At 35.7% G+C, this 23743-nt stretch overlaps 1 protein-coding gene across 20 annotated transcripts in view; it reads right to left on the bottom strand.

Annotated features, from left to right (window-relative positions):
* Positions 1-1108: 1108 nt before the first annotated feature.
* Positions 1109-23743, bottom strand: part of rap1gap2a (RAP1 GTPase activating protein 2a) — a 92648-nt gene continuing 70013 nt past the window's right edge. For 7 of the 20 annotated variants that reach the window (XM_079885822.1, XM_079885823.1, XM_079885818.1 and 4 more), the window contains 22 exons: positions 21735-21770; positions 17790-17822; positions 17270-17302; positions 13595-13816; positions 13066-13169; positions 12861-12939; positions 11522-11575; positions 11120-11203; positions 10919-11019; positions 10571-10700; positions 10333-10488; positions 10175-10246; positions 10002-10088; positions 9636-9776; positions 7243-7389; positions 6966-7081; positions 6170-6265; positions 5839-5956; positions 4070-4169; positions 3336-3403; positions 3059-3097; positions 1109-1411 (listed from right to left, as the gene is read on the bottom strand). In XM_079885822.1, the coding sequence (XP_079741948.1) occupies positions 3089-3097; positions 3336-3403; positions 4070-4169; positions 5839-5956; positions 6170-6265; positions 6966-7081; positions 7243-7389; positions 9636-9776; positions 10002-10088; positions 10175-10246; positions 10333-10488; positions 10571-10700; positions 10919-11019; positions 11120-11203; positions 11522-11575; positions 12861-12939; positions 13066-13169; positions 13595-13816; positions 17270-17302; positions 17790-17822; positions 21735-21770 (1986 nt within the window). In that variant the 3' untranslated portion in view covers positions 1109-1411; positions 3059-3088. Of the gene's footprint in view, positions 1412-3058; positions 3098-3335; positions 3404-4069; positions 4170-5838; positions 5957-6169; positions 6266-6965; positions 7082-7242; positions 7390-8259; positions 8426-9635; positions 9777-10001; positions 10089-10174; positions 10247-10332; positions 10489-10570; positions 10701-10918; positions 11020-11119; positions 11204-11521; positions 11576-12860; positions 12940-13065; positions 13170-13594; positions 13817-17269; positions 17303-17789; positions 17823-21734; positions 21771-23071; positions 23176-23743 lie in introns of those variants that run through there. The other 13 variants (XM_079885807.1, XM_079885808.1, XM_079885820.1 and 10 more) reach the window with 6 other exon arrangements.

Genomic DNA, 23743 nt, shown 5'->3' with positions numbered 1-23743 from the left:
TAACAACTGATTCATGAGGAATGAGAAGAGACATATTTGTAAATAACACAATTTCCAAAAAAAAAAAAAAAAATTCCTTCAAAACATTATTCTGCCAGCCATGGTTGAATAACGGTGCATTTACATTACACCATTACATTACATTACATTGAATAACGTTATTACATCCACAAGTCCACAAACCATGTTGATGTGTCTCTGCTTTCTGGCCTGGTTTCACAGACAGTGCTTAGATTAAGCCAGGATTAAGCCTTGCTTTCACACTGCAAGCGGATGCGGACTGTATTTCACAGTCAACATACGGCTTTTTGCCCAGGGCAAAGCAAGGAAAACTACACCTTACCTCAACAAGGCCATCATGGATGGCACTCCTTTTCATTTAAAATGCAGCATACGTACAGCAAACAGAGTATGTGTGAAACAGGCATTAGTTCAATTAGGGCATTTAAGTAGCTTTTTTAAACGTTAAACATTACTGGTGTGCATTCAGACATAAAACAATAGCACTGAAATATTTTAAGATATGCAAGTGCAAGTTATTTCAGCATGCATTTTAGTCTGGGACTAGCTTAATCCTTCTCTGTGAAACCAGGGGTAAGTGAATAATTTAAATATATATAAATATATATATATTTGGAAAGTAATATTTTTTTACTCAATTGTGCTAATATACCTGTTCAATAAAGCTGCCAACCCAGTGTTGAACAAATTTACTGTAGTCTTTATTCAAAAAACTAAATGTATACTGAATAGTTTTTGCGTTAAAATATAATAAAATGTGTCTGTCAACCACACAATGGCATGTTTTTTTTTTTGTGTTAAAACTTTTACCTTTCTACCAACAATAATCCCTGGTAAATCTTCCTCTTTGGTTTCCCTCAGGAAAGAATTCGACTTCTTCTCACATCACTCGAAAATAACTGAACCAACTCATTTCTCAGCAGTGCAGGGTTCTCTAAAGTGAAGAGTATTTTAAGGCTTACACTGATGGGCGATGCGTTACAAGACTCAAAATGACCCGTAATCTCTGCAACAGACAGGGTATAGTAGCTGTACAGGAGCTGATAATGCAGTTTTGTAGTCCTTCTCTCTTGTAACATTTAATGACTGTACTGTTCAAGTATTTCAAGTGGCTGTGTTAATATTGAGCATGTCTAGAAAGCAATCGCAGCTAGGCAAGGACAGTTTTCAACACTTGTTTGAGCACTACATTTAAAATGTTGGACTAACAGAGACATTTGTTGCTTTTTCTACTAAGACTGGTGTCCTCTAAACCCTTTTTGTGCGAGATTGTAGTTCTTAACATAGTGTTCAGTTGTGTAATATGTTGAACAGTAATAACTGTTGCATCGGCTAGTGAAAATGGTCCCTTTTTTCTTCCAATCTATAAAAATCCATTCATAGCCACTGCCTAGAAGGACAAAAAACAGACACACAGGGTAAATTATGTACGTTAAAAGTGCACAGATTCATTAAAGTACATACAAAACTAAGATAGAGAGATATAGTAAATGTGACCCTGGATCACAAAACCAGTCTTAAGTTGCATGGATATATTTGTGGCAATAGCCAACAATACATTGTATGGGTCAAAATTATAGGTTTTTCTTTTATGCCAAAAATCATTAGGATATTAAGTAAAGATCATGTTCCATGAAGATATTTAGTAAATTTCCTACTGTAAATATATAAAGCATTTATTTTTGTGAGTGAATGCAGCACAATCGCCAACATAAATGAACAACTTTAAAGGCGATTTTCTCAATGTTTAGATTTTTTTGCACCCTCAGATTCCAGATTTTCAATAGTTGTATCTCGGCCAAATATTGTCCTATCCTAACAAACCACACATCAATGGAAAGCTTATTTATTCAGCTTTCATATGATGTATAAATCTCAATTTCAAAATTATGACCTATGTGACTGGTTTTGTGGTCCAGGGTCACAAATGGAAATATCTATAGTAAACCTCTTTTAAATGGAAATCAGTGTTATTTTAGTATTATTTATATACAGTTTTTAATATTTTTAATTATCTTTTATTTTATCTTTTTTATTTCTATTTATTTTTATTTCAGTTTTAGTCATTTTAGTACTTCATCAAACTTTTTTCAGTTAGATGCCAAGGCAACATTTCTAATTTTTCTATCTAAATTTATCATTTATTTTATTTCAGCAATTATCAAAAATTCTAGTTTTAGTTTTTGTTAACCTTCTGATGCTCCTCATTTGTGAGTCACACTTGTGTTCTTCGCGGTCAAAAGTGCTTGAACACTTGAAATGTAACTTTTTTCCAGTACTTCACTTTCACTTCACTTTATGTAACTGCACACGCAGACCAAAATGCCGTACAATCAGCAGAATAAAAAAAAAACTTACATACAACTTACTAATACAGACACTAGCCCAACATCTTAAAGGCTAAAGAAAATAAGTCATTTTTAACACAAGCTTTAAAAACATTTAAAGATGTGATCTCTCGAAGTTCAAGAGGCAGACTATTCCAAAGCCTCAGTCCCGCAACGGCAAAGGCCTGATCGCCTTTTAACTTTAAATGAGATCGAGGGACAGAAAGCAATGACTTATTATTTGATCTTAAAGACCTAGTGCTTGGTGAAGAGCAATAAGCTCAGATACATAAGCAGGAGCCCCTTTGTATTTTATCCTGAAATCCACTGGTAGCCACCTCAGAGAAGCTAAAATGGGTAACTAAAACTATTTAACAATCCATTAGAAAGGCCTTAATTGAAAATGATCAGACTCCTTTTTTGTTGTTTATTTGTTAACAACAATTATAGAACATGTTTCAGCATTCATTTAAAGCATTCATATTCCCACCAAATACTTCCTATCCAATCCATATATGCTGTACTTGCTAACAAAATTAGTTTTTTCACCTCAAAGCTTATGATATCCATTCATTTTCATTCTAAATAAATAAAATGTAATAAAAAAACTTTCTATGCAAGTATCAGTATCGAAAGTTTTGATATTTCAATATGCATCTGCTCATCCCTACTAGCTTAAAGATGTGTGCATACGGTAACATGCAAAGTACCTTTTGTCCATGCAGTGGCTTCTGTCTGACCTAATGACCCTGAAAGAAAGGATTGTTCTCATTATTCACTTTGCAAATGGAAACAAATCCACTGTTATAGATCTAAGATAACAAATGCACTTTCACCATAAAACCCAGAGTAACACACATGCCGTTATCATTTCAACATCACCGTTGTTATCAATCTGATCTACCATAAAACAATCGATTTTGAAACCAATATCAAAATACACACACACCCTCAATATTAAAGGTTATTCGAGAACAGGGTACTCACTGTGGAGTGGCTCAGCTTGTCGAAGCGGAATTTCAAGTTTGACCTTGGTGAAGTTTTACTCTTTACATCTGAGGAAAACAGGGGGAGTTCTTGTTTTTTGTTACAGTGCCAACGTGCAAGAATTTGTGTGTGCATGTGTGTGCATGCAAGTACATGTGCGTTTATGCATCTCATGGCCAAAAGTACAGTATGTGAACACCACCCTCAGTCTACCTGATGATTCAGACTATTTAAAGGGATCCTATTATGCTTTTTTACATTTATTATTTATTTTATTTTTACATCTTTCTAATCTTTTTGTGCATGAAAAAGTTGAAGCCTAAATTCAACCTGTTCATCATATTTGTTCATAAAATTTGGACTAAACCGCTCAATTCATATGGATTAGTTTTACAATCTCTTCATGCACATTTTGAAGCATAAATGTGGTAGTTGCGTAGCTGTCAATGGAAGGACAGAAAACTCTCAGATTTCATCGAAAAGATCTTAAGTTCTTTGATCTTTAAAAGTCTTGCGGGTTTGGAACGATGTGAGGGTGAGTAATTCATGACAGAATTTTCATTTTTGGGGGAATCTCTCCCTTTAATTGCGAGTCTGACTATTTCAACTATTACCGATTGCCTATTACTACTTAATGGTTTTGACATGAAATGTTCATCAAGCACCTATGAGTGTGGTTTTCGGGTGTCTGTCCACTAACTTTTAGCCGTGAAGTGTATGATTGCTCTTTTCACCTGTGGGACTGCGGCACATGATCAGTGGCGTTCCGGAGTTCTGGCTTTCCACGCTGAGAGACGGACTGTACACAGATGAAGCCGTGGACGGGTGACTGCTCTACAGGACACAACACACACCAAATGACAGTCTGAGTGAACTGCAGTGGCACTGTTAATACTACTGCATTTGTTATAGATTGTCCTAGAACTAGTTCTGGAGAAGTAATTAGGCACATTGACAGGCGTCAGGCTGAGTGGATCAATGCAAATGGCCATTTAGAAAGTGTGCGATGGTTATCTGCAAATCAATTGTGTACTGGAAGCTTCTAGATGTGACAGAAGCGTAATTGAAATGTTTTCATAGTGAGCTTTTCTGAAGCGATTAACCGCAGGAGCTTTGCTAGAGAAAGAAACATATGGCAAAAAGTATTTTCTTCATCAATTTTTCTCAGTTTAAAAAATATCAAAAAATCCTAGATGTGGCTGAAGCATAATGCAATTGTTTTCAGTGAGCTTATCTGAGGTAATTATCTGCAAGAGCTTTGCTAGACACACTGCAAAAATTAATCATTTTGTTGTTTTCCCACTATAAAAAAACGTTTTATTACTCAAATGATTTGATTGTATTTGCTTTAAGCATAAACCTAACAACAATTTGTTAGAAGAAGAAGGCCCCATGCCGCTACGCGTGGGCATTTTAAAGTTGTACAGTTAGGACATGTCATTTTTGCAATAAAGACATTTTAATTAAGGAGTGCCTCGGCTGTCAGATAATTTTTTCTCCACACTGCCTCTTAAACATTTTGTTAGACTTAGATTAAAACAAGAAAAATATTTATTTTTCAAGGTAGATTATATATTTTGTAATATATAAAACAACAAAATAAATCATATGTATTGTGTATATATACAGTATATATATATAAATATATATCACACGAGTAGCAGTGCGATATAGCTGTATATCAGCACGGCTGTGATTCGGCGGTAGGTATTCACAGCATGCTGATATACAGCCATATTGCACGGTTACGAGTGTGATATTGCGTTTATACAACAGTTTGACGTTGTATAAAAGTTTTTTTTTTGCGTTGAGTGAGTAAATAAATAAGAAACAACAACGGAGTGTCTTTAAAAACCCTCTTTTGTGCAGAACTACTTCCTTCCATCATGGATTCTAATCTCAAGTTGACAGTAAAGTCCCTTTAAGACTGTTATTTACTGTTATTGTTGATATTTACAGTTATTGTGAAGCGTCCTTGAGCTTGGGAAAGGCGCTATATAAATGAAACTTATTATTATTACTTATTATTAAAGCAAAACAATTCAGTCAAACGTACAAGCAGCACTCTAGTACAGGATTTAAGTGAAATATAGCCTAAATATAAAGTTATGAAACTTAATTTTCCTCTTAACCAAAATCAATTTGTTCTGGAACAAGTAATAGATTAATAAGACCAAAGATTGCTTGTTTGATATACCCAAAATGAATTATATCTCATGTTTAAACAATATAAGAGCCAGCAGCAAATTCCTGAAGGACTGGGCAAGGTAAAGCTGTTCTCTGTGGGTACATGAATGCTGAATAAATATATATATATATATATATATATATATATATATATACATACACATGTATGTATGTGTGTGTGTGTGCGCATGTGTGTGTGCGCGTGTGTGTGTGTGCATCTTTTGAATCTCCTGAAAGGTCAACAGAACTGTTTTTGACTGTGTGTGTGTGTGTGTGTGTGTGTGTGTGTGTGTGTGTGTGTGTGTGTGTGTGTCACCATTTCCAGCTCCTCCAGTCCGTCTCCATCCCCCGCTGTGCTGCTAAAGCTGCTGGTGCTGGAGGAGGATCGGGAGATATTAGCTCTGCCGCTACACTCTTTCAGCTTCACGAATGGCCTGCAGGACCAAACCAGCAGGACAGAGATCACACAACAGAAATCCACAATTCTTTATTTTGCTGAAGAACTATGAAATAAACAGGATTTTGCTAGGAAAAGCATTTAAAACTGCATTTCGGAGTCATCAAAAGGCCAAAACATCCCAAGATTGCATTTAAATCAGCTGTGGCTACATGAGGAACTGGAACTCAGAAACAGCACAAAGACCCACCTTTCTTTGTTTGGGCAGATCTCTGGTGAACTCGGATTGGACGACGTCTCTGACCTCACTTCCTGTGAGTGAGGGAATACTTCTGTTTTTTGGTCACTATGAAAACAGAGAAAACAGCTTATGCAGTGTTTTTCAGAAATACTAATGTACAAACGTGGCACACACAAGTGTAACATTGTGAGCTACATTTGCTGCGTCTCAATTTGCATACTATCCATCCTAGATAATATTCAAAATTGTAGGCTACCAAGTATCCCAAAGGTACCAAGATGGTCTACTATTTGTGTACAGAGTACGGATCCATTCACACTCTAACGATTAATAGTATCATGCGCTGGCAGAAGATTCGATTAGAACTACAAAAACTACAAACTAGAAAAAAAAGTGTTAAAACCCAAAACACATGAGAAGAGTTCTCCACATGAAAGTCCCACGACTGGCAAATCAACATGCTACTACATTTCTATTCAATATGAAATGAAATAACATGTGGAGGATGTTAACTGTGACAATATGATTGGCAGGGCAGTTTAAACGGTGACAGGATACATGTAACTAACTGACAGAGCGGTCAGTTTAAGACACAATTATGATGAGGTAGTATGTCTCAAAGCTTGCCTACTCTTCTGCTACACACTCAAAAGTATGTACTTTTTCTCCACAAAAACAGTACTTACTTTTAGGGCATAGTATAAGTAGGCTTATTGGGATGCAGTGATCATCTTTGTATATAGAGTCAGATTTTTGCACATCAGTGCGTGTATATTATATATAAAATGATGTGTTTTTTGAATACCCGCGAGTTGGATGTTTCTCAGTTGGACTTTCTGTGCTGGAGTGCAGTCTGGGGAACAAACCAGAGCGTCGCTTTACGGGACTCTTTAACGGAGACTTTGCAGACAGCACTGGAGGCTGACAAACACAAACACACAAATAAAGCATCAAGCTCATGCACTGCTGCACCCCAATAATAATAATAATAATAATAATAATAATAATAAGTGACTTATCAGCATACACTTGATAAGATAAGAATTTCATCTGAATAAATGAATGTAGGAGAATATAAGTACAGTGAAGGTGCTCTTGGTGCACTCCATGCTGTTCTGCTGGAGTCCTCCACCGCTGACGCTGGACGGGACCCCCGCCACGGCTCCTGGACTCTTGTGTTTATGAGTCACCATCGTCTCCATGGAGTGGCTCCTCACACGCATGGCCCTCTGACAGAGAGAGAAAGAGACAGAAGAAGAGGGTAAGAGAAGGACTGAGAACGAACCTAAATGTAGAACCCATATTGAGTAAAAGTACAATACTTTTTCAGAGGCAAATGATGAGGAAACGTGAAGTTGTCAGAGATTATCTCATCACAGAATATTCTTAAGGCGTATATGAGCATTGTTTATATTAACTGGTTAATAATGCATTTAATTTAAATGATTTATTTGTTTATATCAGCCCTAATAATTATAATGAAGTTTGGAAAACGGAATTGCATTTCCATGAAAAGCCAGTAGGTGGCGCTAAACACTAAATTATACTAAAGCCAAAAGTTAAAGAAGGGCAGAAAACAGTCTATTCTAATCTTTAGTTTCATTTATATATGTATTTTTTATGTTTATATACTTTTTTGAGACTTAAAAAACTTTCCACAACAAACATCTCTAAAAATATATTTTATTTATATTTTATATTTGTATATTTTATTTTGTGACATACAATTATATTATACCTACAAAATATATAATTTACTTAATATTATAATAATAGTATATATATATATATATTCATACTACATTCAACATTTATAACTTACACATATATGTAAATATATATGTATATATGTATATATATATATATATATATATGTTATATATAAATAACATTTTATATTGTATTATAATATATTCATGTTATAAATGTTATATATTATATATATTAAAACTACTAAAATCAAATATCATTAAAAAAAATCAAATAAAAATGTATACGACTAATTAAAAAATGTAGTACTTAATGTAAAAATGTCCTTGAAAATGTAAAAACTTAACTTGCACAAAAGTACAAACAACCTACAGAGAAATCTAAGAGTCTTGTGTAGTTGTATACATGTTTAATGTATTGATGTATTGTTTAATGTGAACTGGTCATCTGCACCAGTTGGGCTTGGTAATGATACACAGTCACAGCTGCTACGCAGATCAGAACTGCTGGATATGTGTGTGTCTGCAAACTGCCCCACACACACCTCCACCCTGCCTGTAAACACCCACACACGGCAAAATCATGCATATGGTCACTAACACACAAACAGGCCTCATAATGAGAGCTTAGTAGTTCAAAACAGCCCAGTTTCATGCATTTTAATATCTAGACAGACAGAATGACATGCAGACAGACCGATCAAGAAAGACAAGTACATTGGTCTCATATAAAAATGACATTCAGAGGCAGACATTATAACTGTGTGTATACATATACTACCGTTTGAAAGTTTAGGGTCGGTAATGTTTTTGAAAAAATAAATAAATAATGTGTTCACCAAGGCTGCATTTATTTGATCAACAATACAGTAAAACAGTAATATGAAATATATTATTACAACTTCATTTATTTAAAAATTAGGGCTGTCAAACGATTAATCGCGATTAATCGCATCCAAAATAAAAGTTTGTGTTTACATAATATATGTGTGTGTATGGAGTATAATTATTTTCTATATATAAATACACACACATGCATGTATATATTTAAGAAAAATGTGTTATTTATATGTAAAATATTTATATATAATATAAATTATATATAATATAAATATATATACACAGTATATACATGCAAATATTTCTTAAATATATACATGCATGTGTGTGTATTTATATATAGAAAATAATTATACACCGTACACACACATATATTATGTAAAAACAAACTTTTATTTTGGATGCGATTAATCGCGATTAATCGTTTGACAGCCCTATTAAAAATGTAATTTATTCCTGTAATTGCAATGCTGAATTTTCAGCATCCTGTCATCAGTCACATGATTCTTCAGAAATCATTCTAATATGCTGATTTGGTGCACAAGGAACATTTCTTTTTATAATAAATGATGAAAACAGTTGCTGTTTAATATTTTTGTGGAAACTGTGCTATTTTTTAAAGGATAATTTGAAGAATAGAAAGTAAAACACAAACAGCATTTATACATATAAATCTTTTGTAACATTATAAATGTCTTTACTGAATTTAATGCATCCTTGCTGAATAAAAGTAAAATCTTACTGACCCCAAAATATTAAATGGTAGTGTACATATTTGAGAATATATGATATATTTTTTTAGAAGGAATTGAGAATTTTCTCTATACAGAAAAAAAATCAAAGTGCAACATCATTCAGTAAACCGAATCTTTAGGTTCTCTGAGATTTTAAGAGGGTCAAGTGGAAGTCAGGATACGACATCTCACCTTAAAAGACTCCAGCAGCCCACCATGACCTCCATTTTCTAGCTTTTCTTCATCTGAAGCTGAGCCCAGTCCTACTGTGGCCTGTGTCTGTCTGTGCAATTCATCGTGAAGGTTATCTAACAGTGCTGCTCGTGTCCTCTCCTGTAAAACACACACAAATAGACAATGAAGCAGATCGACTAATTAAAGAGATAGTTCCAGAAATGAAAACTCAATGACAGCATTAGTAAATAATGACAGAATATCTGAGATTTAATCTGAACTGTGAAATATAAACTCGCTAAAAAGTTGAGATTTTATTCCGTGGTGGAAACAAGCTTCCGTAGGCAGGTGATATGTTGATCTCTGGATTTTTTTTCCCCTCACCTCTAGCTTGGCGAACTTGTCTGACTTGTAGCATGCATTTTCTGCATTGATCAGTTTTGCCAGGAGAAATTCCCGGAACTCAGGACCCTGGGGAAGAATTGATCTCCATCATCATATGATACCAATCATCATCTTTTGATGCAATATTTAATTGACGCAATCTTCTATATTACCTTCTTAAAGACTGAAGGGTTTGGAAGAGGGGGGCCGAACGGAGGGACATCCTCTCGCGCTGTGACGGACACCTGTGAACACAGATCAATATCTCAGATCAGTGTTGGTTAAGGGATTGATGGCTATCTGGAGTAAATCAGTGAGGTGTTTGGCAAACCTTGTACATGGTATGATCAGTACAGGGGTTTTCTGCCTGCACTAACACGTAGGCATGAAGGAAGTTGGAAGCGATCATATCAGGTACGAATGGCGTGGGCCCTTCCTGGAAGACGGCTGCGACGATGTCATTGCCAATATGTCTCTTCCTCTGGAGCTGAGAGAATATGACACAAGAGAAAAATGTTTAGAAAATAACAGCAAAAAAACCTAACAAATTCTGGATTTGTGTAGCCCACCTGCTGAATGTCTCCTTCTGTAAAGGGAAGTTTTGTGGAAACGTGAAACATGATTTCTCTCTGACGGAACGTAGTATAGACGGACTCGGATCCCGTCTGTCCATGAGACACATCCAGACCTCCTCTGAAGCTAAGCAGCACAATATCACCAGACAAATTAGTTCTGCGGAAGCTTAGGCAGATCAGTCTGATTACCCTGCGCAGACTTACAGTCAAAATCACGCACATTATGAACTAAATTATTCACATATTAACTCTATGATTATTGTTTAATATTAAAACGGGCCTTTTGTGTGCGTGTAGGTGACCCCTGGCGGCAGTTTTCAGAGTTTAATCTCCGTCTCTCACCCTTTAAAATCCTGCAGTTCAATATTGTCTCCTAAAACACTGAGGAATTCAGCAAAGGCAGGCGTCTCCTCGTTGTTGCCGAACAGCTCTTCCTCTGATGTCTGATGTGAAAGGACAATAGCAATGAAAAAAAAACGGAAAACATTCAGTGAAAATAGGCCTAAATAAAAAAAATAAAAAACTACTCAAGACGACTCTCACCTGACCAAACTTCTGATAGATGACTCCAAACTTGAAAGTGTTGTTCACTTCGTGCTCATCAAAACTGACGATCAATTGCGAGGCCTTGGGCGAGAGAGAACGAAAAAGTGAGCATAAGCGCCCGCAGGGTTAAATATGTGTGTCAGTGCCTTTCCATAATTCAGGAGTTTGTGTTTGCCATGCGAAGCCTTGAGATGATCAAGGCTTCTCTCAAACACTCTATGTGGTTCATGCACGCCGGGCAGTGTAAAGCAGATGGATCTGAGTCCCCTGGAGCATGCGAACATTTTAATTCAGATGACTTGGGTACTAGGGTGAGACGGAGCAAAGCATAGCCCTATTTCACCCTGACGCCTGGAGTAGGTAAGTCACAGATGGAGTGAGAAACAGAGAAATGCTCACCCTAGGGTAGAGGACGGGGTTGAACTTTAGACCCGTGACATCATCGCAGAGCAGCTGAAACACACAGGACACATCTGATGTGAGCATCTCACATCTTTTGAGTGGATTGAGGGAAGTTCAAAGGAGGTCTGTTAAGTATGTGGTCTTGAGAAACTTTTGTGAGAATTTGTGTCCTCATGCACTTTAAAAGTTTGATTACAGTTGGACTAGAACAATAACTCTAAAATCTTTTTTCATTGGTTGGTTGAAATAATTAAAATATACACTGTATATGATCAATAAGTTATGACAACATATGTTTTTACATTGCTCTTACTCATCAAAATAAGTTAAGTTATACAAGATTTTTTTTTAAGTCAGTTCAATGTAATTTAAGTTGAAATGACTTAAACATCCAAGTTGATTGTACTTAAAAATTTTAGTTTTTTTTTTACAGTGTATAAACTACCATTCAAAAGTTTGGGATCAGTATGTTTTTAATAGTAATATTATTATTCATATTAATATTATTATTCTGCAAGGGTGCATTAAATTTATCAAAAGTGACAGTAATATCTGTTACATTGTTAACATTGTTTACAAATACATGCTGTTCTTTCATCAAAAAATCCTGAAAAAAGAATCATGTTTTTGACAAAAACATATTAAGCAGACCAACTGTTTTCAACATTGATGATAATAATAATAATAATAATAAATGTTTCTTTAGCATCAAGTTCTGAAGGATCATGTGACACTGAAGACGAGTAACGGCTGCTGAAAATTAGGCTTTGCCATCACAGACATAAATTACATTTTAAAATATATTGACAAAGAAAAATGTTCTACTGTTCAGAAGTCTGGGGTCAGTAAGATAATGTAATATAAATGTTTTTGAAAAAAAGTCTCTAATTTTCAAAAAGGCTGCATTTGTTTGATCAAAAATACAGTAAAAATCAATATTGTGAAATGTTAATTCAATTGAAACGGTTTTGCACGTTTCTCATGATGCTAAAGAATGTTCAATTGAAATCTCATGCTTGAACGCTCAAAATGAGTTTTTGAAGAAAAATATATTGTGTGCCTATTTATTAAATATAGAATAATTCCTTTATTTATTTTTGTTTTTAAATGGCCAGATTGTGAAGCAAAAACAGCCAACAAGCACTCAGGAACATCTTCAAAGCATTCCAGGTGGCCCCCCATAAAATTATTTAGACAATGCCAAAAGTCTGCAATGCTGTTATGAAGGCAATGGAACAATCTAAAAGACAGTCTTCATTTGTTTGGACTGCATATTTTCATTTATGTTATTTAATGATGAATTTGGCCTGGTACTGCACATCTTGCCAATACACACCTTGGCTATCTGTGGTACACTTGGTAACTGGAGGAGTCCTTCAAGTGGGATCCGCTCATGAAGGGTCTTTGTTTTTGACCTAGAAAACGACACTCGAGAATAAATGCTCTGCTATTTATTATGACAATACAGGCCTACATAGCTATGACTATACCAGAGTTTCAATATGTGTTGGAGTGTGTGATGTTTATGGTGGATGTGGCACCTGAGCATGATGCGGAGTGACTCCTGTCCATCTACTTCTTCATACTTCAGAGACATGATGAGGTGTCCCATACTACTGGCTGTGCAGTAATAGTTCATGTGCTCCTGGAGAAAGGTGTTTACACAGGCGTCATTACACAGGTTGCTTCCTCACAAATTTTAATATGGTTCATTTTCCAATAGATAGATTTTTCATCTATAGCACTCAAGCGTGGCTCGTTCAAGTCAAGCTCTCTGTGAAACAGAACTGATACCAAAATGTAGAGCACAAAATGTTCGTGTCATCACACCTCATGTCCAGTGTTATGAAAAACTGTGAGTGAATAAGCTATGGGCACATGAAATATTACCTCAAACGGGACACTTACTTTCAGCTGAAAGGGCATATATTGAAATTGTGTGGCTGTGGTAAGAATAACTCACTATAAATAATGTGTACATGGGTGTTTCTTTAACTATGGGTACTTTTGACCTTGTGGACTTACAGTATAGAAAATAAACAATGTCTGCAATAACAAATGAATCCTGACCTTGCCCAGAAAGTGTTTGCGGTAAGCGCGTGAGGTGTTGTTACACTCCAGCCTGTAGCTGGAGCCTCCTCCTCCACCAGGACTAAGACCATCATCCTCCTCCTCACAGAAGCTGCCGTCTGAGGACGTGGGCGTCCCGACTGGAGCCTCGGGATCCTCAATCCAGTATCCGCCAAACTGAGGTAAAATGACCTGAGGGTAGGGACCACCCTTCTCCAGGACCTACACAGCCAATATGAAGAAAAACATCAAAGTCATTTTGATTTCCGTTATATAACTTAATAACTTTATAATAACCTTTATTATTAAAAAATTCACAAACCTTACAGATTAGCAATTCAGGTACTAATAATGATTATATAGATATATCTTACTATTATATAAATAAACATACACTACCGTTCAAACATTTGGGGTCTCTTATGCTCACCAAGGCTGTATTTATTTGATCAACAAAACAGTAAAAACAGCCATATTGTGAAATTTTAGGTAACACTTTATTTTACTCTATGTCCCTTTGCAACTACATGCCAACTAACTCTCAGAGTATTAGTAGACTGTCTGCTTATCTGCTGACTAAATGTAACTTTGCAACTGCGTATCTATCAACTTATTCTACTTACCTGAACCCTAACACCTAGCCTTAACCGAACAGCCTACTACAGTCTACTGTACTCTAATGAGTGTAGTGTAAACTAATTGTGTATTATTTTAAACTGTAATTTATTCCTGTGATGCAAAGCTGAATTTTCAGCATCATTACTTCAGTGTCACATGATCCTTCAGAAATCATTCTAATATGCTGATTTGGTGCTCAAGAAACATTTTTGATTATTAGCAATGTTTTTGTTGTTTTTTAAGTTGTGCTGCTTTTTTTTTTAGAATTTTCAGAATTCTTTGATGAGTAGAAAGTTCCAAAGAACAGCATTTTTTAATAGAAATATTTTGTAAGAAATGTTTTTACTGTCATTTTTGATCAATTTCATGTGTAATTTAAAATGATTAATAGCAGTGTTGACGTTATTAATGAATGTTATTATCATAGTGTAAGTTGGTTATGTTTCATGTTCCTATTTCATGTCTGTCATGTGATCCTGCCATGTGTTCCCTTGTCCGATGTGTCATGTTGTCATTGGTTCACTGTTTTATTGTTCACAGGTGTCCCTTGTCTTGACATTAGTCTTGTGTGTATTCAAGCCCTCATATTTGCCATGTGTCTTTGTCAAGTTTTGTTTGTGTACCATTGATGGGAAGCTCCATGTCCACATTTATGTTTTGTTCTAAGTTCATGCCACGCCATGCTTTTGTTATGTTTGATCTTGGATCTTGTTATGTGTGAATAAACTGCACATGGGTTCTCTACAACTTGCCTTCAGTGGATCTATTACAATGTTATTGTATTGATTATCTTTGAATTGATTATGTAATTGGCATGATACATGTACCTGACTAATAATAAATTGTTACATTTGGATTTATTCTGATTTACTCTGAAATTATTAACTCTAGTAGATTACGTTAAATCCATAACATCACAATTCTACACTCAGGTTAGTAAACGGACTGAAATTTAGTTTAGGTGGAGCAGAGAAGCACACCGACTGAAGTTTTAGAGATCCGACTAACACATCGCCATTAGTCATGTATACTTAGAACAACAGAGTGTTGTTAGACCAATCTAAATAGGGGTGAGCCTCAACCTCTGATTATTGTTTAGTATTATTCTAAAGAAGTGTACATGGGAAACCACGGCATGATTATACAAAGTTACCATTAGAAGTAGGCGAGTTAAGTTGGTCAGCTTGATAGTCTTACCTTAATTGTGTTCAGTTCTATGGGGACTAAATAATATATTCTAGAATCAGCAAGTAGAGTACAGCCATCTAGGATATTAGTCAATCGCCGAGACCGAGACTGACGAGTTTGTGATTATGTACAGGTGCTGGTCATATAATTAGAATATCATCAAAAAGTTGATTTATTTCAGTAATTCCGTTAAAAAAGTGAAACTTGTATATTATATAGACTCATTACATGCAAAGTGAGATATCTCAAGCCTTTATTTGTTATAATTTTGATGATTATGGCTTACAGCTTGTGAAAACCACAAAATCAAAATCTCAGAAAATTAGAATATTACATGAAATCACACAGTAATTACACAGTAATCCCACGGTCATTGAACCAGGTTTTGGTTCTTTTGGCAGTGTGGGCAGGTGCAAATCCTGCTGGGAAATGAAGGAAGCATGAAGTGCTCTGAAAATGTCCTGGTAGACGGCTGCGTTGACTCTGGATTTAATAAAGCACAGTGGACCAAAGTCCTCTTTTCTGATGAGAGCAAATTTTGCATCTCATTTGGAAACCAAGGTCCCAGAGTCTGGAGGAAGAATGGAGAGGCACACAATCCAAGATGCTTGAAGTCCAGTGAAGTTTCCACAGTCTGTGTTGGTTTGGGGAGCCATGTTATCGGCTGGTGTTGGTCCACTGTGCTGTCCACTCAACGCAGCCGTCTACCAGGACATTTCCAGAGCACTTCATGCTTCCTTCAGCAGACAAGCTTTATGGAGATGCTTCCTTCATTTTCCAGCAGGATTTGCACCTGCCCACACTGCCAAAATAACCAAAACCTGGTTCAATGACCGTGGGATTACTGTGTAATTACTGTGTGATTTCATGTAATATTCTAATTTTCTGAGTTTTTGATTTTGTGGTTTTCACAAGCTGTAAGCTATAATCATCAAAATTATAACAAATAAAGGCTTGAGATATCTCACTTTGCATGTAATGATGAGTCCATATAATATACAAGTTTCACTTTTTTAATGGAATTACTGAAATAAGTCAACTTTTTGATGATATTCTAATTATATGACCAGCACCTGTATACCCGGCCGGTGCGTGTTATAGTGTTATAGGAATCCGGATGAACGAGTGTAATTTCAACAAAGAGTTCACCTAAATTTAATGATTAACAAACATCAATTAAACCTTTTTAATTTTTGGAGTCAGATGAAACAAAGAGGTAATTAAATTACTTTGCCACACTGAAAAGACAATAACACGCATAAACCTTCACCCGCTTATCGGAAACTGTCGTTGGACCGATTGAGCTGCCCTTACATTAGCTACCTATGAAAACTATGGAAAAATAAAAACAAAAATTGTTAACTTAAAGAGCGATTTCTACCTGCTTTAAAAAATAAAATAAAATCTATCACTTTATTGGAATAAATGAATGTACTTAGGTTGATTCAGCAATATTAAATTATATTTTTGACTTCAATAAAACCAGTTAATTTAGGTTATCATTTATCATTTAAGGTTACCATTAAGTTATCATTTTAGGTTACCATTTTTTTCTGTGTAGCAGAGTATATGAGATTTGTTGTCAGGGACAACAGCTTGAGCTTAGCAATCATTTTGGAAACCTATCAAAATGCAGAACACACAGTGATTGACCAATCAGTATTAGTAATCCAGAGAGCTGTATAATAAATAGAGACAATCTGTTCCTTTCAGTCCTAAAACACTTGAGCATAATGGAAACTCTCTTGAGCTGATTTGCTAAAACAAGAACATAATAATATACAGTACATATAACTATAGGCTTGATTTGTGTTTGTGTTTGTGTTTGTGTTTGTGTGTGTGTGTGTGTGTGTGTGTGTAAGGACTCACATCCTCAATCCGGGGGTAAGGGATGTAGTCATCCTGTAGGAGAGAAAAATAAATTTGATCTTAGGATAACACCGTAGAGCCAACTGCACAAATTACAGTCTGTTTATTGCAATGAGAGCATCCCAAGAGCAGGATAGAGAAATAATATCTACAACACAATATGACTGATAAAAAAAACAAAACAAAAAAACAGCAGCTGCAACAAAAAAGGCATCTGATTATTCTCTGCTTGCATTCCTATAATCATATATGAGATATACAGGTTTTTAAGTCTGCATTTGGACTCTCTGGTAACGTCTGATGGCCATCAACACTGACCTTTACTAAATGTACAAAAATACTTCAAAATGATTGATGTGGATTGATGCTGTGAAACTCCAGACTGTGGCTGATATTATCAGAATATTTATAGAGAAGAAAAGACTGAAGAAGAAGATATTATACACACACAACTCTCCCACTCACACGCATGCACTTACAGACACAAAATACACAAACACATTCAGAATACTAGCCCAACCTTGATTCTCTTAGTCTCCTCAGTTTTGGGAATCTGCCGTGTCCAGGTAAGCAGAAGAGAGTGGAAGAGGAAGAATGCATGACACACTAAAACAGCCATGTTTATAGTCAATGGAGTCTTCCAAACCTTTTTGTCCTTTTAACCCCCATTTTAAATTGTTTTAATAACACTATGGTGGCTAATATCAAGATATTTGGTCAAAAACTGTGGTTCCCCTGGTAAACTGTTTCCTGTTAGTCTAGGAAAAACAGTTGCCTAGAGATGAATAAAGGCAGAATCTCTTGTTCAGTTTGAAACCTTTATAATGTTTGGCTCTTAGCTGTGGTGAGGCTAAAGCTGTATCTAAATTTGCTTCTTAGTTCCCTTTATTGCGAATCTGAATATTGGGACATCGATGGCAATTATTTTGATGATTACGAGGTGACTCATTAAAGGTAACGGATATATTCCCAATGGGGCTGTATAACACACCATTGACAATCTTCATTTTAGCTGTTACACAGTTAAAGGGGTACTTCAGTGCTGGCAAAATGGGCTTTTAATAAAACTTGGCTGCCTATACAGCGCTCGCAAAATCGCCTGCCCGACGTCCCGGGGCGTTGTGTTTTCCAGTCGGGCTACCAAAATGCATAACCGGCCTGCCCGACGGGCTATCTGAAATAGTGTTCGCTTCAGTCTTGTTATAATCAGATTCAGCGCGTTCTTCATCTTCAATCCGCAGCGGCGCGCACGTCAGAAACAGAGAGGACAGGGTGTGTGTGTGTTCATCTGAGTCTCATTGGTCTGTCACTCATTGGTCTGCGGTGCTCGTCAATGTCAGAATATTTGAGATGACCAATCAAATCAAAGTAGGCGGGCTTTATGTTCACAAGAAGCTGCAGAGCGCGAATTTGAGCAGAGCGACTCGACGCTTCAGTTTACGGCCAAGTGCGAGATAAGATGTAAGTAGCCAAACTAAACATTTAATATTTGACAGCTTTTTTAGGTCATAAATGTGAAACAAATGACAAAAATAATCAGGCAAATGAATATACTTTTGTCTAATTTCGCCATTTTGAACTGAAAATAGGCCTGTAATGTGACTAATAATTAGTTTACTGTCATTGTGAGGGGACATTAGCATTAACAAAGCCGTTTTCATCATAGGCACAAGATTAATAATGAATGTGTACATGTTGAGAATTAATATACAATTTGTATCCTTAAGTAAATTAAAAAAGTTCAGCTTTAGGTAGGGAGAAGAGATGGCAAGATGAGGAGACTGAGAGAAAAAGAGAGTGATGGATAAGAAGTGAGAGCAGGTATCATCTACTGCCTGCTGACATGGTTTTAAAGCTATTTCTTATCCTTTTTTGGCCTTCAAACATCTTGAAATGGACATATCAGAGAAATAAAAAATTTGAACCCCCTAATAACTTTAAATGTAGGACCTCTTTGATTATAAAGCCCTGTCTACGGCCCTGTATTAGGAATAAGATCAATAATGAATGTGTACATATTGTGAATGAATTTAATAAACTTAGTTAGGCTACCTAGCTTTCCTAGTAGCTTTCAGTAAATTAACGTGTCTGAGAAAATGATTCATAAATCAACCTATCAGTTGACCCTAAGTTTACTTCACTGACAGACAAAAATGAAAAGCCTATATCAGTCAAAGCTCAGCTTTAGGAGGGGAAGAGACAGAGCAAGAGAAAAACAAAGAGAATAGGTATAAAACAAAGAGAATATAGTCGAGTGTGATGCGAAAAATAAGGAGGAGAGAAAAATAATCAGCTGCCCACTTACATGGTTTTAAAGCTATTGTTATCCAATTTTTTTGCCCTTCAAAACATCTTAAAATGCACATATGTAGATCAGAGGAATCAAAATTTTCTCGGGGGTGCCCCCGAACCCCCCTAACTAGCATATCTCACATTCAGGACCTCAGTGATGAAAAAACCCTGCCATCTGTATGTTAATGAAACTAGTTAATAGTGAGTATTAGACCCTAAACTAAAGAGTTACTTTTATTTTATTTTATCATACCCTCATTGAGGGCTGAGCCACCGACACAGACTGATTCATGTTCCATACTGGTCACACAAATTTCAGTTCAGTTATTACCAGATGCATATTTGTTGATATTTGTGTTTTGAAAAAGTTTTTGATTCATTGTTTTGACTCATAACCAATATTCTACATTAAAAATTGTAGTCTTTTTATATGGGCTAGTAAAATTCATTTCGGGCTACCAAAATCTGAAGAGTGCCTGCCCGAAGGGCTACCAGCGATTTAGAAATTTTGCGAGCCCTGCTATATAGTAGAAAGGTACAAATGTTTTGAAATCGGTGCTACCTGAGAACAGAGAAAAAAAGGCTGCTGTTTTCCCTTCTGACAAATAGGAAAACTTCAACACCCATAATGCACTGGGCATCTTTTTGTCCAAGGCCACTCCCACCCAGTCTGTCACAGATACACTTACCAGAGTAAAATACCGCCTTGCTTTAGTAGGAAATACTTCTTAGCAAACTTTTAGTTATAATGGTGTTGAATGGTGTTCCCGGGTGCAAGAATTCAAAGAGTAAAGTTTAAAGAGTTACTTTCAGTTTCCAGTGAATGATCCAGCGTGTGTAGGAAGAAAGAATTGTATTCATTAAAATTACATAATATTTATTTCGATTAATTTAAATATAAATTTTAATGAATTAACTTTATTTAGAAATTAAAACATTACAAGTCAACATTTTAAAGTTAAATAAAATTAAACAAAAATAATTGAAAAAATAAGTTTTTCTTCAAATTTTATTCCTGTTCAGTTCTTAAAAGTTTGTGGCATTGTTTCCCTTTCATAGACATTAGGGGCCAGATTTACTAACAGCTTGTTTCAGCGCAAACCCTCTTTTGGCGTTAAAAAACTACTGTCAGGATTTGCTACAGACACGCAGTGAAAAAAATTAGCTAAAAAGGCTTGGACAGGGTTATTTTTGCGGCTGACCTTATTGCATATGCATTTGTAGGAGTATCCCTTTCAGACAATGAACCATGTATTTAAATTAATCATGTAGGGGGATTTACTAAGGTTTGCGCACATCAATATACTGGTATGTGCGCCATTATATACCGCCCCAAAGATGCTAATTTGCTCTTGGTAGATTGCGTTGGTCATTATGGAAATGATCCGACAGCGTCTGTGTTCTTTCATTTGCGCGTCGTCAGTAGATCACGCAAAGAACTTTCCACTCCCATCGGCACTCACGCTAATGTGCCCTGTTTAGTAAATCTGGCCCTAGGAATGTAATTAAAAACAAAATCTCTTTTAGAAAAAGAAAGTAGGAAAAGGCCAATTCCTTGGGCTCTGTACATGCTATAGAATGGAGCTGACTAAGACACACCTAAACACCTTTGTATTTGATTGAGAACATCACAAGTGCACGTGATGGAGAGAGACATCAGCCCTTCAGACAAACCATCGATCTGTCACTCATACAGAGATCTGTTCAAGAAGACCGAGGGCTTTAATAACACCCGACTAAGACACCACGCTTCTGCCTCAGCATATTGATCGGCTGATCTTTAGCTGCCTGCTGCCCATCATCTACACACCCTCACAAACATACACACAATGACACCACAACTGTTATATAACAGGTCAGTGTGTCCTGTTCCCAGTCTCTCACCCTCCGGGGCTCCTACAAAACCCCCACCCAAAGACTGACCACAGAGAAAAGTTCTGGCCAAATCACTGCATTGTCAAATGAGCCGAAATGTGTAATTATTCATTCAGAATAACTGATGATTGGTGGTCCACTGGAGAGAGAACACTTAGCCAGCACTCAAGGTCAAAAACATGCAGTGATTGATATTATACAGTAAAATGCTCTTCAGCCTTACTAAGTTAGTGGAGGAATACTGTTATGACAGGAATCTTAAAATATAAGATCATCTGAATAATGGAAGGAGTCTTACCTGCATCCTTTCCAGCATGTCGAAGAACTCCGCCGACTGGGAAAGAAATATAAATTGAGATAAGTCAGTATTTGAATGTCTAAATTTACATAGTTTTGTGGTGATATTCGCATCAAACCCATATGTTTTTTTTTATCTGGAAGTAAATTGTAGAATCAAGAAAGACATATTGAACAGGTTCATTTTGACACCACTTATTTTTTATTATTACTTTATCCATTTTAGCAGTAAAGACAATAAAACTTGGGATGCACCATTATTAAAAGTCTGTCCAATAAAATTACGATAATTATTTTCATGTAATGGATAAAAGATAAATGTCAGATATTACTCTTTTTTTTTTTTTTTCTAAATTAAACAATCAATAAAACACTAAAAACCAATATCAATAGTTTTAGATTCTACAGATGAATATGTGAGCATCAAAACATTAGACATTTACAATATGAAAATTTGGATATATAAATAATACATTTAACAGTATTAAAAATTAGTAGTGCTTTTAAAGATTAAAGTTAAGTCATTATTAAATGATGGCAAAGACAATCTACATGTAAATAAATAGGTAAAATGAGCATTCTCAATTAAATATAAGATAAAATAAAATAAACCTGGAACTGATTTATTGTGCATCCCTAATCAAAAAAATAAAATAAATAAATACTATGAAAAAATAATTTCTTTCAGTTATGCAAAAAAATAACTAAATAACTTTAAAATACTCAATTATTATTTATTTTTTTCATTTTACAAATAAAATAATTAAATAAATGAAACAAAAAACATTTTACATTTTTAAAGTAACATGTAATGGTCCCGAAATAATTTCTGGACAGCTCTGCTCACTTTGGACATTCTCTCAATCAACATGAGGTGCATCCTAGGATGGTTTTTAAATCATACAAAAAAAGTTCCCATGTATTATGGGCTCTCAATCTTACACACCCAACTCACACAGTCTTAGGGCAAAATATACAAGCCTGATCATATCTAAAATCAAATCAACAACTACAGTCTGGAGTCCACTGCACATTTCTATATCATAACACTGGAATGTGATATGGGTTGAGATATGTTTAATGCATGTTGAATGACAGTAAATGACTCTTTCTCCATAAAGACTTAAACCATAATACATCTTCAATCTAAATCAAACTTACTGAACCTTTACAGCCTCATTTAATCAATGGGCTGTGCAACCATTATGGATTAAATATTAGAAATGCACCAGATATTTAAAGTATAATTTTTAGTCTAGACCTGAAGGGCCTATAATAAACAACCTCAACTATTCTTGCTAAACTTGCACAATATCAACTGAACCCAGAGTCTCTTACCTCAACAGAGCACCCCTGCTAGTTAAGAGGCAGACCACCCCAAAGAAATCGGATTTTTGTTCAAAAGAAATTCCTTTGGTTTAAGGATATTCGTATGATCAGACAGAGTAACAGATGTAGGTGGGTGGGACAGAGCGAATGTAGATCGGTTAATGTTTAACCTGCCATGGATCCAAGGGCAACTCGGCTTCACAAAGTCAACAAAGTTCAGCCCAGCTGAAGCATTTTTGCCCAAATAACCTTGAGGGATTGAGACCACAACATCAGTAGGACACATAAGGCAACTCCTAAATTCTAAGGCACAACGCAAGGCCAAAGAAGAAACCAGTAAAAGATGTGTAGATTTTTGGAAAGGCTTTAAACGTTTTGTAATGCAATGGCCTGTTGACCTTTTTGATTATTGAATATTGAGATTTTTGAGTGAGAAATTCACATGAGTCAGCGGTCCAATGCAGTAGCAGCTCCTGACATTACATTTAGGTAGGGCAGATTCTAGGTCTTAGCGCAAGTTTGTGTTAAACATTTTGTAAGCTTTATAATTGAATATCCTTGCGTTATTCAGCCTAAGGGTGGCGCTCAAATGTTGATTGACAGGCATACATAGAAAGCTAGTATTACCTTAATATAGAATTTATTGCCTTATTAAGTTGAGGAGGAATTCCAATAAGGAAA

This window comes from Squalius cephalus (genome assembly GCF_949319135.1).
Source record: "Squalius cephalus genome assembly, chromosome: 11".
Lineage (NCBI taxonomy): Eukaryota > Metazoa > Chordata > Actinopteri > Cypriniformes > Leuciscidae > Squalius > Squalius cephalus.
This window is presented reverse-complemented; position numbering and strand designations above follow the sequence as displayed.